The 15,343-nt window shown below is 47.8% G+C and overlaps 8 protein-coding genes across 8 annotated transcripts; 5 read left to right on the top strand and 3 right to left on the bottom strand.

Annotated features, from left to right (window-relative positions):
* Nucleotides 1-105: 105 nt before the first annotated feature.
* On the top strand, nucleotides 106-672 carry J7T55_015138 (uncharacterized protein; the record flags this gene model as incomplete). The annotated part of the gene is made up of 3 exons (XM_053139345.1): nucleotides 106-153; nucleotides 251-375; nucleotides 555-672. 3 exons carry the CDS (start codon nucleotides 106-108, stop codon nucleotides 670-672), a joined length of 291 nt encoding a protein of 96 aa, XP_052996868.1.
* A 43-nt stretch (nucleotides 673-715) lies between these two features.
* J7T55_015137 (Sedoheptulose 1) lies at nucleotides 716-1,659 on the bottom strand (the record flags this gene model as incomplete). Its single annotated transcript, XM_053139344.1, has 5 exons — nucleotides 716-844; nucleotides 906-1,053; nucleotides 1,115-1,205; nucleotides 1,265-1,543; nucleotides 1,611-1,659. 5 exons carry the CDS (start codon nucleotides 1,657-1,659, stop codon nucleotides 716-718), a joined length of 696 nt encoding a protein of 231 aa, XP_052996867.1.
* Nucleotides 1,660-2,936: 1,277 nt separating this feature from the next.
* Nucleotides 2,937-3,227, top strand: J7T55_015136 (nucleotide-diphospho-sugar transferase; the record flags this gene model as incomplete). Its single annotated transcript, XM_053139343.1, has 2 exons — nucleotides 2,937-3,015; nucleotides 3,064-3,227. 2 exons carry the CDS (start codon nucleotides 2,937-2,939, stop codon nucleotides 3,225-3,227), a joined length of 243 nt encoding a protein of 80 aa, XP_052996866.1.
* Nucleotides 3,228-3,949: 722 nt separating this feature from the next.
* J7T55_015135 (glycoside hydrolase family 61 protein) lies at nucleotides 3,950-4,681 on the top strand (the record flags this gene model as incomplete). Its single annotated transcript, XM_053139342.1, has 2 exons — nucleotides 3,950-4,050; nucleotides 4,108-4,681. The coding sequence occupies 2 exons, from the start codon at nucleotides 3,950-3,952 to the stop codon at nucleotides 4,679-4,681; spliced, it is 675 nt and encodes a 224-aa protein (XP_052996865.1).
* Nucleotides 4,682-6,423: 1,742 nt separating this feature from the next.
* Nucleotides 6,424-7,631, bottom strand: J7T55_015134 (uncharacterized protein; the record flags this gene model as incomplete). Its single annotated transcript, XM_053139341.1, has 5 exons — nucleotides 6,424-6,447; nucleotides 6,579-6,690; nucleotides 6,757-6,878; nucleotides 7,180-7,213; nucleotides 7,270-7,631. The coding sequence occupies 5 exons, from the start codon at nucleotides 7,629-7,631 to the stop codon at nucleotides 6,424-6,426; spliced, it is 654 nt and encodes a 217-aa protein (XP_052996864.1).
* Nucleotides 7,632-8,567: 936 nt separating this feature from the next.
* J7T55_015133 (cholera enterotoxin subunit A2) lies at nucleotides 8,568-9,305 on the top strand (the record flags this gene model as incomplete). The annotated part of the gene is made up of 1 exon (XM_053139340.1): nucleotides 8,568-9,305. One exon carries the CDS (start codon nucleotides 8,568-8,570, stop codon nucleotides 9,303-9,305), a length of 738 nt encoding a protein of 245 aa, XP_052996863.1.
* Nucleotides 9,306-10,744: 1,439 nt separating this feature from the next.
* J7T55_015132 (uncharacterized protein) lies at nucleotides 10,745-11,985 on the bottom strand (the record flags this gene model as incomplete). Its single annotated transcript, XM_053139339.1, has 3 exons — nucleotides 10,745-11,189; nucleotides 11,251-11,747; nucleotides 11,818-11,985. 3 exons carry the CDS (start codon nucleotides 11,983-11,985, stop codon nucleotides 10,745-10,747), a joined length of 1,110 nt encoding a protein of 369 aa, XP_052996862.1.
* Nucleotides 11,986-13,425: 1,440 nt separating this feature from the next.
* On the top strand, nucleotides 13,426-14,205 carry J7T55_015131 (versicolorin reductase; the record flags this gene model as incomplete). The annotated part of the gene is made up of 1 exon (XM_053139338.1): nucleotides 13,426-14,205. One exon carries the CDS (start codon nucleotides 13,426-13,428, stop codon nucleotides 14,203-14,205), a length of 780 nt encoding a protein of 259 aa, XP_052996861.1.
* Nucleotides 14,206-15,343: the final 1,138 nt, after the last annotated feature.

The following is a 15,343-nucleotide window of genomic DNA, read 5'->3' as shown; positions in this document are numbered from 1 at the left end:
ACTAGACTTAGCCTAGAATCTAGACTGGCTGTCGGTATGTACTGTCATTGCTGATGTGAAAACTAGAGGCCGGCAGATACAGCCTCGGCTGATTCACGGCTATTTATGGTCAGGGAACACCTCAGCCAACATCGACACGAACACGCCGGTCGTGTACGACGGTGCCTGTCTCTATGCGCACAACGAAAGTGGATTCTTTATCCACGGGTTGCTAATGTGGAGAAGCTAACCAAGCCTCTATCACGTAAAGGAGATGGCTGCTTGGCGTCCGATGCGCCAGAAGATCAGAAGGCAATATGCGAAGGCGTACTTCGCTTACTTTCCCATATTCGCGGCAGAGGATGACCATGATGACCGCAATCTCCTGTACTACCTGTGAGTATCTCCAAGCCTGGCTAAAGCTTACGTTCTAACAAATAACAAGTCGATAAGACCTAAAAAGCTCGGCGCTTTTCTCGGGCAACTTGTGGTACCTTGATATGTACGTGTAAAAGCTAGTCTCTTGATTATTTCTGCGGAGAGATACCAAGTGGAGCTGACCTGACTGTAGAAAGGGCCAAGGAGACGATGCGGACGCTGCTTGCCAAATACCCGGATGGGTACGAGGGCTGGCCAAGGGTTGATAAGAGCCTGTTCAATGCGTGTACTCGCCCACCCTGTATGAATTCTTGAGCAACTATGGCTCCAAGCCATGAAAAGCACCTCAAATGGCGATTTAGTCCGTGGTTGGGAAGGCCATACCAACCAACACCGCAGGTTCAGCGATGTTGTGGTGCGCATAACTAAGGACACCAATAGCACCAGGTTCCATCATCATAGTGAAAGGAAATCCCATGTCCCACTCCTTTAAAAAAGGGGGTCAGCGCCGCATCTGGTTATAGCAGCTAGGGCTGAGTACCACTTACCAGCCACCTTTTGGTGAATGCACGAAGAATGTGACCATGAGCAACTATGAGAACGTCAGGGGCTGGGCCACCGTGCATGAACGGCTCCTGAATCTTCTTGATATTGCCGATGAGCCGATCGAGCCTATCCTGTACTTGGATTGGGGATCTGAGACGTTGAATTAGCAGAGTGCCGCGCGCGCACCTCGAGTGGTCGAATGGGTGCTCACTCTCCTCCCGGACATCCCATAGTCCAAATGTCCCACTTAGGCAGATCCTTATCGGCTCGCTGAGCCTTGATTTGAGCTGGGGTGATGCCCTCTTTTGGGAGCGCATGTCAGCTCGCCCTCTATTCCACGAGATACAGGGAAACCACGGACCGTAGATGCCATAGTCCCACTCAGTAATGTCGTCCGTAATGCTGAGCTTTTTCTCGGACTCCAGAGTCCCTTTCGCGTCCTCCCCTAGCAGGAGATCGAGCGTCTTGATGGCTCGTTGACGCGGAGAGCAAAAGACATGCGCAAGTTTGGCAGGATCAATCAGCTTGCCCCGCCCAACGAGCTTCTCGCCGGTGCCCATGCTCTGCTTCTCGCCATTCTCAGTCAACGGGATATCCGCGTTTCCAGTGCATTGCCCGGAGATCGTCCATTCCGTTTCTCCTGTCAATCAAGGAACAGGTCAGCGAGCTATTGTTGGAAAGAGATCTCGAGTTTGACTTTGTCTTACCATGGCGGGCGATGAATACCCTTGGCGTGGTTGCGTTTGCGTCTGACATCGTGAGGGCACAGCTTCGAGCTTCGGCTTTAGTGTGTTGGTTGAAAACGTCGAAGGTCTTTCGGAGGTTGGCCCGCGTAGAAGAGAAAAGAGAAACAGCCTGGTTTGATATTTGGGTAGGAAATCCACTCGCATGTGGGGCGCAGCCAAACTGCAGGTCGCTGGGCCTGGTAAGATGGTACTACGGGCCAAAAGCGTCCTGGACGGGGGTTTTGTGGGTACTGACTCATCAGGCGCTTCTCGGAACGCAGCACGCAAATCGTGACAAAATATACGAGCCACAAGTGCTCGATAAGAAAGGAGAGAAGGAATTCAACCGTGGAGATGAAAATATGAAAATGAAAGGTCCACATGTGACAAATGCCGCCCTCAGGCCCCTCCCATCAACAACATCGACAATTGTGACGGCGCGGCGAGCGCGAGTGTGTGACTGGAGGGCTGCGTACAGACCACCTGCAGCCCCTAGGCCTCTGTCCCTTAAAAGCTGATCGCCATAGAAGGCAACCTTCCTTTTTACTCTTTTTCTTAGCAAGATAAGGTCTCAACAAAGATTCTACAATAACAAGGAAGATTTTAACGCATCGCCTCTTTAATACCCCACTCGTGACAACAACAACTTGCCCCACCAGGGAGATCCAGCCATCCTAAGCCACGCAAACCACACTTATATACCACTTGACAGCCCGCGTTACATGTGATGTTCAACTTCCAAATCACGTTTTTAAGAAGCAAATGCAAACACAGCTTGTGAGACATTAAAATAGCCACTGGGTAAGATGGATGTCAAGGTGGCGATACCGGTATGACAGACAGGATGGGACGAGCATGCTAGGCATGGCCTATTCCCTTGAAATCCTATATACTATTCCCGTGGAGTAAAAGAGATGATTGGACTTAGGTTCCGTTCATAGTACTTGAATAAATGTAAGTCAAGTCATTTGAAGGCGCCCCAAAGCGCAACCATGAAAATGATTCTAGTTTCCCGAGCTTGCAGCCCTCCTCCCATCGGTTTATATATAGTAATTACTAGTCGGGTGTAGCCATCGGTTCATCGTTTCTCACTTGTGCCACTACAGCCGCTTCCGCTCGCTTTCTGGTTAAGTACTGGCATGATACTATAACCGTTCAGCGTGCTTCCATTGAAATACCCCGCCGTCAGTGTTCTCCTGCCAAAATACATATGTGGGAGATGCCTCAGTCAACTATCACATCCGCTTTATAGAGCTTGCATTTAAAAATTTTCTTTTCTAAAGGCCAGAACTCCGCCCTCGTTCCATCATGCTAATCCCCACGCATAATTTCGCGGGCCAGCCTATGACACCAAGAAACGGAACGTGGCTACTTCAGTGGTCTGCTCGTCCTTGACCATAGCATGCGAATGAGCAAAAGCCGCTATTTTCTCAAGAAACCCGCGGTGTTGAGGCAGACATAGAATACATGAAGGCTTCGGAGACCGCTGGCATGCCCGCCATTGTCGTCGAGAAGATAGAGCCTGTGACTTGGGACGGGGAAATCAACAAGGGCACCTGGGAGACGCTGGCGCCCTGGAATCTTACCGCGTATGATTGAGTATTTATCCCCGACAGCGACCAGAAAATCATCCACAACGGTGATGACATGATGGACGTCGAGACCCCCGGGGTCTGGGGCGCTAAGACCCACGCATGCATCTACAACCGTCGCAAGCTTACCTACCACAGCAAGGGCCATTAATCAATTGACTATTCTTGGTGCGCAAATGAATCTTGAAAAGTCCACGAAAGGAAAAGTGTTTGAATTAACAGGATCTTTCGCTCATGCTTCGCAGGGTCATGTGAACTACGCCTTCACAGCCAGCAATCGTGAAACCGGCCGCCACGTCTTTCAAGGAGTTGTTCGAACTTCATGGGGAAATCTGGGCTGCATGCTTGTTGACTGCCCTTATTATAGCCAGTCAGGTGGCAGAGGCCGAGAATATAGCCGGGAACTATCCCATCACCGACTTCTGAGATTCACCCGGTTAGAACGTTTCTTAATTAGGAAGTTGCGAACAATACGAGCCAGTCTTGCTTGGCAACTGCAGCCTACAGCGAATAAGAGGCCCTAGAAAAGGATATCAAGGAGTCGAATTGGTATTGATCGGCCGGAACACAATTGAGGTTGTATTGCTTCGTATTTAATCTTGAGCCTGTCGAACGATGTCATCCATGAGACCCTTGGTTTATCTACACACATATATCTACGTGGTAGAAACCAGAGTATTGCACGTTTTTACCATCACTTTACTTGCCAATCATTTTGCAATTGACACGATGAGAGTACCACTCGCTACAAGCCTCATCGTATTCACTGGGCATGCACTGGCTCATGGTGGCGTACAAAACTACACAATTGATAGCCTGACCTACCCAGGGTAATGTCATAGTCTTTCGGATCCCACATCTGGCAATGCTGATACAAATTGTTCCAGTTACCAATGGTCCAAACCGTATGAAGGCCAGATAGACTTGATCCAACGCTCATGGCATGCCTACCCGATCACCGACCCGGCGTCTAGCAATATGACATGCAATTTCAAGGGCGCGGCCGTCCCGGGCGCCTACCATGCGCCGGTCCAGGCCGGAGACAGCATCTCGGTCACTTGGTCCGAGGACGGGTACGGCTGGCCACATACTGTCGGACCTATCATGGCCTACATGGCCTCATGCGGTGATGATTGTACGGCTATAACCGATATTGCCAGTCTCGAATGGTTCAAGATTGCCGAAGAGGGACTACGAGAAGGCCATGCTGTCGGGGACGAGACTGGTTGGTTCCAGGATGACTTGTGGGAGAACCAAATCACCGACCTTTGGGACGTTGTGGTGCCGGCGAACCTGAAGCCCGGCAAGTATATGATCCGTCACGAGATCATCAACCTAGCGCTGGACCCAGTCCAGTTCTATCCGGACTGTGCACAATTGGACGTAAGAGGCTCAGGCGTTGGCGTGCCTTCTGCAGAGTACTTAGTCAAATTCCCGGGGGGTTATTCGGTGACCGGTTAGTGTCTACTTTTCCTTTCTATATACTGAACAGAAGCTGATTAAAGACAGATCCTGGAATTGCAATCTCTGGCAAGGTATATGGGGACACAACTACAATGGTTAGTCTTCATATCTCTTGGAACATAAAGCTCAACCTCTGACTACCTTAATAGAACTATACGGTGCCCGGGCCGAGAGTTTGGACCGGCTAAGATGATCGCGGTTGCAACCGAAACAAGCTGGGACGTAAGATGATGCATGTGTTATAAGCTCCAAGCTGTTATTGCTCTTGTCGGGCAACCTACTGGGGAAGCAGTGACAGTATATACATTTACCTCAAAAGACTGTTCTCCTTCGAACCCGATGTATATACCTCCGATGATTTTGTTTTCTAAATTTACACGAAGGGAGCCAGCATGAGAGCCACCTTAAGACCCTGACTGGTTGATTCATCGGTCCGTTCCTACTCGGTTGTGGCAGCGCACTTCATAGCGGTTTTGTCCGGCTGTCGCGGCTTAGGCAGTTGAGAAAGCATAGGCCATTTCGCCGAATTAGTGGAAACATCAATCCATTTGCCCCTGTTTCGTGAACTTCTCAGGCATCCGACTTTGTGTAAGGGCAGGCACTGGTGGAAAGGGGAGAGAGGGAACGGCCTCTGGCCCGTCGGACTCACCAATCAGGGAAACAGACAAGGCAAAACGCCCTACGACCTCGGCACTTCCTCAAGCACAGCCCAAAACAGCCGTCCAATAGCTCTATGTTGGTCAGTAACTGCTCTGGGTACGTTGGCGGCAGCTTCACAAGGCGTAAACTTTAAATGAAGTCTTATGGCAATCCCTTCTTGAAAGGGACTTCGCAAAACGTTGTTTAGCTTATTTGTTTGAGTACTATATTCGTTTCAAATACATGGGCATGCTGACTCAGTATAACTTGGCATTTTACGAGAACGTCCTATGACAGTCTGATCCCTTTTGAAAACATTGTCACTTTGCCAACATGCCACCTAGCACCCCCTTTCTGTCGGCATCAGAAACGCCCGTCGAACCGTTCCTCAGCGGTATCTCGCGAAACAGAATCAAGTAAAGGCTTTGAAAACATCACCATGTTCAAGTCAATCTCAGTACTCATTCAAGGTGCCTCTTCCATTGGACCTACAACTACAACCCCGAGCCAATGAAAACTTAGAGCTGATAGACGCCTTTCACGACCGGATTTCTCGCGCCGCACTTCACAAAAAGTAGACACCGTGCGTCCTATAGAGATGGGGTTGGCCCTTAGATTACATTTGAAACAATGTTAGGTACATAGAATCAGTTGTGACGACAAGCGCCTCGCTTTGATTGAGAAGATAAAACATATTGTTTTCAAGATTACACAGCGGTCCAATGCCCCATTCGCGGATATGGCAAAAGCCTTTTTCAGCCTCTTTTCCGTTAGCAGAAGCAGCGAGGGGTTACACAAGACTTTTGCTTTGCAATGTATAGAGTCAAGTTTTGTTTGAGATTGTTTGCAATCTAGTTTGAGTGTGGTTTTCTAACCCACTCCGGCACAATGATTATCTCTAAGTACAATTAACAGGGTTAAAGTACAAGTTTCAACTCTCGAAAATGAAATAAAATTAGTTTTAAACTAATAAACTGATAAACAATTTACTTGCTCTTAATAACGAAAACGATTTTGGACAAATACTCCCGCATCCATCATCCACATGTGGATAGTAACACCATAACCGTTGCGCCACCGACCCCCGTGATCATTGTAGATCAGAAGTCGCAGGTGGACGTGGTCTGCTGGCGGCAGCATTGGCTAAACCCGAAGAGTCCTACGTCTAGCACGCACTCGTCCTGATAGTTACATTAAGTAAGCTTTTATTTCAAGGCGAAAATTCAAGTCGAGGGTGTACTCTTCACTAGCTTACCTGTTCGATCCTGCCTCCAGAACTCTGGCAACAGACCTTTGTCTCGTCTTTCTCCACCACAACTTGGTCAATCTCGTTGGAAGTGCAGCAGTAGATAGTTTGGGCTGCAGCGCTGTAAAGCAATATCTGTGATTAGCCATGTCAAAGTCAGATAAAGCCTGGTCAAATATAAACAAACCTCGCAGTGAGGAAGTATGTGGCAATGAAGGTGGCGGCACGCATTTTAATAATGGATGATTGTAAAGAGGTTTCAGTGTATGTGGTGGCGAAGAGAGAAAGCTGGTGGACGGCGGATGAGTGCTTTGGTTAGGTCAGGTCAGCCAAGGGCGAACCTGACAGCATATTAATATCTGAGAACAGGAAGCCTTTTTTTCAGCATAGATTTCCTCAGCTGTGTAAATGAGCTGGTCGGAAAGACCGGAATAAACACATCGCACTACCTGACTCGTGAACCAGAGTCTAGCAGAGCTTTAAAAAACCTTAAAACAAAAACGTTTCAGAAGAGACTAACATGCACAATAATAACAGTGGTAGCATCTCTAGTGGCTTGGAAGATGTATACATCTCACTTTGGCACTTTTTTGGTATAATAATATGCGACCTCGTTCTCGGTATATCTCGTATACGTGTGTGTTCTATATTTGGAAACAAGTACATGTCCACTGGCTTGGGAACATCTTGCGTAGCTCACAAGTCACACCCCAGCACACCCCGGCACACATCAATTGCTAGGTCCTTGGCCTCTACCTCGGTAGCGAGGAACGAGCCTTCTCCCCTGTCCCAAATGATATTGGTTATCGTGGCGTGACGGTCGTTGCTATGTGCCGACGCCTTGTCCCCGTTTGGAACCGCCAAGACTACGTTCATGCGAAGCAGTTCATCCCCAGTCCAGCTTCTGTGCACATGCACCACGAAGTCGCCGCGCGCGTCTGGCGAATCCGCACGGCACATCCAGCGGTCCTCCATTGCTGTCGGCTTGAAGCCTCGGAGGACCTTTTCGACGTCGTTGCGAGAGATGCCGACGTTCCAGGGGGCAGTGGCGGGGTTCCTCATGGTGGTGATGTTCTGATTAAGCCCGATACGGGCGATGCAATAAGTCTGTGAAGGGGAGACGTGGGGTCTATTAAAGGACTGGAGAATTGAATGTGTGAGATGACGAGTAGGTGTATTGCTCGACTTTGACGACGATGGACGATGAAAGAGGCCGGTCGTATACCTTCAGTTCCTAGGCAAATCCGTCTCAACCTGCGTTTTGATATAGCGCTGTCATGATAGCATTCACCGCTTTTACCTAAAACAGAACAAACCAGCGGCTAGTTCAGCGTTTATAATTATTTTAGCTTTAGGGCATTTAACTCAGTTCTGTTCCTGTTTTGAATCGTCTGATACAAGGGACTAGGATAGCATTGTCTCAACTTGCACTTTATGCTTCTTTTCTAGCTATCTTCGGGTGCCAAGTCTTACTACACCGGCAAAGAATTATCCACTTAGCTAAATACGAAACATACCTCCACATAAAATGTAATTAACTTTTAAAAAACTTTTTAATATTTAACTAGCAAACACTATTTTACAGCTGCAGCCACAGGCTGTATCTAATATTAAGTCTTCTTATCTTAAGCAAGCCAAGCTTAGACAGAGGCTTACACAGAGATTTGACCAACTTATAGTGCTGATAGTCAGTCTCGAGGTAGCCATCATGTTATCTCTCGAGTTAACGATGCCCAGCCACTATAAAGCTCGCTGCTAAGATCACAAACACAGCATTTTGTTAAGAGAGAATGACTATGCATCAGGGGCGTCAGGGCAAGTATAAAAAAGGATACCCTCTTACTAAATTACATTCCTTATCAGCCCAAGTATCATCCTCAACTCTATTGCTCCTTGCCTCCTTGCCTCCTTGCCCCAAGCTGCTTTCTCAAGCCTTGTTTCACACCTTTTTTCATCCGTTACTACTCTGTCTTGCCACTTACACGGTTCATCGTCAACATGATAGCCCATAGAAACATTTTCATGCTACTTGTCCTCAATTTGTGGACTGCTCTCTGCAATGCCCAGTTCAGGGTTTGGCGCGCCGACACCAGGACTCCGACCGAGATGCGCGCCGCTGGCCTCTTTTCTCCTAGAGGGGCTAGCCAGATTCTTGAAATTGTCCCAAACGTCAGCATGTACAATCATGCGGTCGGCGCCCCCAACGGCGCAAGCCGGGACAACGACGGCTATGTCTCGACCACCGCCAGCGAAACCACCGCTGTCAACTTCCTCGGGCAGATGTTTAACGGCAACGGCTACGTCTATGAGATAGCGGCGTCGGCCAACTTCATCCAGGTCTCCGGCACCCTCGGGCAGTTCAGCCCTTACCCGAACGAGCAAGAGTATGCGGCGCTCGGCGGCTTCAGCTGGGATCAGGTCATCCGCTGGAGGCACTACACCAACGGCGTCGCGGACGCTTCCGGCCTCCAGGACAACAATGAGTACGAAGGCAGGATCTATAATGGTCTGAGGCCCACCAACGGCGAGCCCCGCCTTGCCGGGTTCCCCTCCAGCCACCGAGCCTGGGGTATGTCCCCTTGGAATGCATTCGCTCAGGGCGGCCCGGGCTGCGGTGGCAGTGGGGCGCGCTCTCTTCACTCTCGCCAGTCTTCTTGCAGCCCCAAGGACGATGCCTTCACTGCTGCTCGCAGGTTCATCGACGACAACTGCTGGTCCAAGGACCTTTGTGGCTAATTGCAAAGACTTGATCACAATGCTTGAGCTTGCAGCCTCAACGACGGTACTTCGCATCTAGCCATGTCTTTTCGGGCAGCAATGACAGATTAAGAACGCTATACGCGATTTAAACTGAGGTTGTCGATATTTTAAATAGAAGATAAAAGATGATAGGCTGAGGAATGGTTAAGAGCGGCCACACAGCCTTTACCATTACTTATTTTATTTAAGTACTATTTATTTTCGTCTAAGTGTGATTATATTATATATTATTGAAATATATAGTTATGGGAATACACTAGATTTATTCTATGTCCATTATCTAAAACTTAATGGGAACTAAGAAGCCGAGTTTATGATGGGTCCTGTTTACTTAAATACGCACCTTTTGCTAGCAAGCACCTCTTCCAAAACAGCAGAACAAGAGCTTCTTCTTCCAGTCCACGCGTTCAATGTGTTAAAATACACGAAGAAAGTACAAGGTCGTCATATACAGCTTGCCTTTCCTGCGCTGCATTCAGACCTCGATAAGTATCAGCGCTAGCTTAACCTCCATACCCGGGCCCCCTACTTTCACGGTTGCTCGAACTGCCTATAAACCCTCTGTTATAAATCCTTGTCTCCGAGAAACTGTACAAACTAACGTTTCAGTACTGCCTCCGCTTCCCCCTATAGGCTCGCTTTCGAGTTCGAAAGCAAAGCCCGCTATACTAAAGACTGTCTTAAGGCTCAATGCTTTCCTGAGAGAATGGTTTATCCCCGGCAATTTGAGCTTGGTGAGAAACTTAATATCAACGGTGAACCAATTTCTGAACCTCAACGTATACCTCCCCATATCATAGTAAGGCTCGTTTAAGCTCAACAAGCAGCCCATCCAAGTCTGGTTAACAAGAATTTTAATACTTCACTGTAACGGTGAACAAAAAGATCAATGCGATGGCTAGACACAGGGCGAACAGACAGCTGATCACGGCCTTCATTAGCAGCCGTTTCAAAAAAAGCTAATTACTCCATTGCAATATCCCGGAGATCCTTGTGCTCGGTAAGGCTGCCGAGGCGGCGGCGGCTGTTGATGCTGGACTAACAAGCAGCCGCACTAGAGATCCAGTAGCGAGATAGATGGCTGTGCATGTGACTTTGGGCTCTGGATCGGATCGGTTTCTGCCTTGAACCTGCAATAAAGTTGGCCTCACCTGAGGTCACCAATTGGGGCTGTTGTGTTTGAGGCCACCCACACGGCATGGGTTGGATGCGCCAATCGACCTGCGGCACTGGCGTCCATCTTTATTATACTGACTCTAAGCTAAAAGTGGCTGCCATAACAAAAACAGCATTACTGTAAATATCACGAATTATGCTAACACTAACCAAGACTGCGCTATTGTGCACCATGAATTCCATCCAGGTTGTTACAACAACGTCTTCGGTTGCGCGAAAAGAACGCTGTCTAAACCAGTTCAGACAGCGGATTCTTCAACCCTCCAGTCCCTCTTAACCGTGATAGTTTTCAATTCTATGTTGGAGTGACGGTTTTCGGCTCCATAGGAGGAATCAAAGGAACTACCATCTACCGCAGCAGTTGCCCGCCCACCATATTGGGACTGTCCCATGTGTAGTTGTTTTGTTGAGCCGTCGTCGTCATGCAGTTCCGAAAAGCCCCCTGTCCAAGGAGTGGAAGAAGCTCCGATCTTGTCTTTGGTATTGCCTCCGGCGTAGCTGTTGGCCTTGTCTGTGGAATTGTTTCGAGATACTAATGGGCGGAGAAGCGGGATACATGCTGCAGTTACCAGCAGACATGGTTCCAGTGCACTGAACATGAGTGCGATACCCCCGGAATATGGGAAGTCGTTCATGTCGATCTTGATAATCTCGGCGAGTCGGACGGTGCTTACAATGCAAACTCTGTATGCCCATGTCTTAGCTAGTGCAGTGAGAAGACGAATAGCAGGAGTCGATCACTTACGCAAGCCCGATCCCAAAAGTCACCATCAACCCAATCTTCTTGTACAGCTGTAGCGACAGACCGTAAATATAAGGCATGGGCAGGAGCATGACAACCAGGTCGGAGAAGATATTGAGCCCTCCGGTTACAGCCCACAACATCCTGACGTCGCCACAGGTTCCCACGGTCGAGAATTTGTCCCAGTTGTACTCAACCGGCGAACATGTGGTGAAGGCACCGATGAATAGGACCATGGCCCAGATCACGACGAATACGGCACAGGCTTGAGTGATCAGGACGAATTTCCCAACGGAGAAAATTTTGGCATACAAGGCGAGGATGGAGAGCTTCGTCAACCCGAGACTGAGCGACCAGAAGATCACGACCACGGTCACAAGCTTCATGAGAAGGGTGAATGAATCCGGCCCTCCCATCGCAAGGACCTCAGTCGTGTGGTATCCCATCCCCCCAACCACAGCGCAGGCGACTGCGAGTGCTTGGTACGCGACTGCGACAACCTGAAGAATTTAATTTCTTTAGAGGCTTCCTGTAGATATATAGGAACACTCGAGCCGGTAACAAACTTACACATGCCAACAGGATGAGCCAGTCGCTCAGATCAAGAGTGCGAACCTCGAGTCTCGACCGCGCCACCATTCGCAGAACAACGGCAGCCGTCGGCAGCAATGAGAAAACGACTGCGCCGGCGATAATAGCCTTCTGGCTTTCACGCTCAATCGGGAACATATACACCATGGCGGGCACTGCCTATCCGGAACTCCCTAGTCAAGGTGCGGGTGTCGTTGGATAATCGGGAAACGGGGTCAGCCTTCGTAGCAACTGTTTAGTGGGTGGGTGAGCTGGGCTTTTCAGGTCCGGAGCGGTGGTATTGGATGAGCTTCGGTTGTTATACACAGTAAGGGATCGATTGATCATAAATAATGACTCAGGTCCCTACAGTAATATTCTAGTGATTACTGCCGCGGTGCTCCTGCTGTGCCAAGCTGACAATTTCCTTCTCGTTGGTAGCCGTCACGCCACAGCGGCGCAGCGAGTATCAAATGCCATAATTAACACCTGTTTCACCATCACATTGTAGGCGCTCTCTCCGCACGGTAGTCAGAGCGTATCTGGTAGCAAGACCCAACCAGCACATCTAAGAGCAATGGAAGGTGCAGCTTGTTTTCGTCGTGAGACAGGGTAGAGCCCAAAATGTGATATATGAGAAAGCATATGCAGTCTGAAACCTTCACTTGGGAACAGGGGCGTTATCGGCTCCACAGATCAGTTCCGTGTTGATAACTTAACGGGTTTAGTCTAACACCGCTGCGGGTTTGAGAACCAGGAGGGTAATATCCATCCCCCAGCAAGGTGTGGATACTGGCATCGCTCGTTCGGGCTCCAGAACTGCCCTGTATAAAGTGTTTTTGAAAATGGGACATCTTTATCGGCATTGAAGATATAAAGCATTGTGTTAGGATCGGGCTTCGTATCGCTGCTGACTCTGTACTCCGTATAGCCACCCACTTTAGTTTAGAGTCCCTCTTTTTTTTCCCTGTAGGAACAGCGTGACTCCTATTCTGTGCATACTGTGGTACAGGCATTCTGAGTCGGGCTGGCACCACGTTAACCTCCCACAGCTCACACTCTGCCGGCCACCCAGCCGTAGACAGTTAAGATAGCCGCAGCCTCAGCCCACCCCACGGGAGACGCTCCCGGAATACTTCCCCGTCGTGACGCCTGCGGCCATCCGTCCCATTCAATGATGGAGCAATCGGATGCTGAATCTGGGGTTGACCAATCCATCGAATAGGCCCTGCAGTTCTGATATGAAAATTAGATTAGATCATCCACCGGGTAGTCCTCCCGTAGCAAGCGAGCTGGGCCGTGACATTTGCCGTCCCGCAAATGCGCCACGCATTAGAGGGACTTGATAGGGTAACGCAGTACCAACCGATTTTCCATCCTTTAGCGAGGGTATTCTCGCATGCACCTGAAAAGTAGCCAGAATCAACGTGGCACGAATCATGCAGAGTTTTGTAGGTCCACACCTCGTTCTTTGTTTAAGTATTTATACTGGAGGAAATGGAGAGCATTCCGTCCCTTCAGGCCGTGCCTGCACTAATCAACAACCTCTCAATCTACATAGCCATCCAACGCGCCGTGCGCCAAAAAAATCATCAAGGAGAAAATAAAATGACTTTTGGCGTCACCCAACCCGATTTTGCCGAAGGCTGTGCCGTCGTCTTCGGCGGCTCAGGCGGCCTCGGCCGCGCGAGCGCTGGTCTGATGGCGGAGCGCGGTTCCAACATTGTCGTCACCTACCGGTCGCGCCACGCCGAAGCTGAGTCCCTGGTGGAGGAGCTGCGCAAGCTCGGGCGCCAGGCGAGCGCGATAGCCTGCGACGTCACAGACCTCAAGGCGGTCGAGGCCGTCTTCAAGCATGCCGTGGACACATACAAGCGCGTGCACACGGTAGTGTCCGCCGGCGGCCTAGTGTTTGATACGGGCCCGCTGGCACAGTTTACGGAGGAGTCCTTCCGCGGCGTCATCGAGACCGACATCTACGGCTTCTACAACATCGCGAAGGTCGGCGTGCCAGTACTGCGAGAGGGAAAGGGCGGATCGTTCGTCGCCCTGGTCACCAGCGCAGTGAATCGCACCGTGCCGTGCGATGCGCTCTCGGCCACGCCCAAGGCGGCGGTAGCCATGATGGTGCGCCAGCTCGCCACCGAGGAGGCTGCTTACGGCATCCGCGCTAATGCCGTGGGACCTGGCGTTATCAACGCCGGTATGGTGCTGCCGATGATGAATACGCCGACACGAGCGCTGCTGGAGGGCGCCACCGCGGTAACGCCGCTTAAGCGCTGGGGCGAGGCTGCCGAAATCGCCGAGGCAGTCGCCTTCCTGGCCTCATCGAAGGCGTCCTACATCACTGGTCAGATCTTGATGGTCGACGGCGGCCTCGCTGCCTAGTTCAGACGGAACCGGCGCAAATGCCAGCTTTGCACGAGGGTACTATATAGACTCTTTACATTAGCAGTCAATCTAAACATTAGTTTAATTTATTAAAAATCAGTCAACTTCGCTGCACTAAATGAAACTTATACAGCCTCTTATAAGCTTTATAAAAAGTTTAACTTTTCCTAATTAATAAAAAACCTAATTAATAAGTTTTAAATTAATTATTATTTTTATTATTTTATTAAAACTATAATTTTTATTTTTTTATATAATATTTTAACTGAGTTTAATTTAATTTTTATTATATTTATTTTTAAGTTTTTATAATAAAATAATTTTTAATAAAATAATTTAATAAATAATTATTTTAATAATTTAATAAATAATTTAATAATTACTTTTGCTACAGCTAGTTATAGGCACTTCTCAAGACCTTTAGGAGGCCAGCTGGCTGCCACCTGCTAGCCAGCTAGCAAATAGACTTAGATAACTTCCTTTCTATTACTTTAAGTTTAATAAATAAACATTATCGCTTTTCACATATATATATACTATACCTAACTATAGTAATTAGTAGCTATAACCTATATACTATAAAGCTACTATATATAACTATATACTATTTAAAAATTTAAATTTTAAGCTTTTTAACTATATTATTTTTATCTGCTTACTACTAAAACTTATAAAGATATACTTAAGTATTTTTATATTAGTATAGTAAGTATATGCCCTTTAAGTTTATATAGTTATAAACTATATAACTAATATATATTATAATTAATATAATTATAATAATACTTTAAAATATAATTTTTTATATTTATTTATTTTATTACATTTTTACGCTTTAAATTACTATATATATATTACTATAGCTTATTAAGAAAATATAAAAGCTAAGGGAAAATCTGTTTATATTTAATTATTATTATATAACTTATATAATATATATTACTTTTTATAAATAAATATATTACAATAAATTATATTAAAATTAGCAGTATAATTAATTATAAAGTTAAAAGCTATTAGCTTAAGCTTTTTTAAAAAAGGAAAGTAGTTAATAGAGATAGGGTTAGGGTTAGGGTTAGGGTTAGGGTTAGGGTTAGGGTTAGGGTTAGGGTTAGGGTTAGGGTTAGGGTTAGGG

The sequence above is a fragment of the Diaporthe amygdali genome, assembly GCF_026229845.1.
Source record: "Diaporthe amygdali strain CAA958 chromosome Unknown NODE_5_length_1802954_cov_64_987939, whole genome shotgun sequence".
Lineage (NCBI taxonomy): Eukaryota > Fungi > Ascomycota > Sordariomycetes > Diaporthales > Diaporthaceae > Diaporthe > Diaporthe amygdali.
This window is presented reverse-complemented; position numbering and strand designations above follow the sequence as displayed.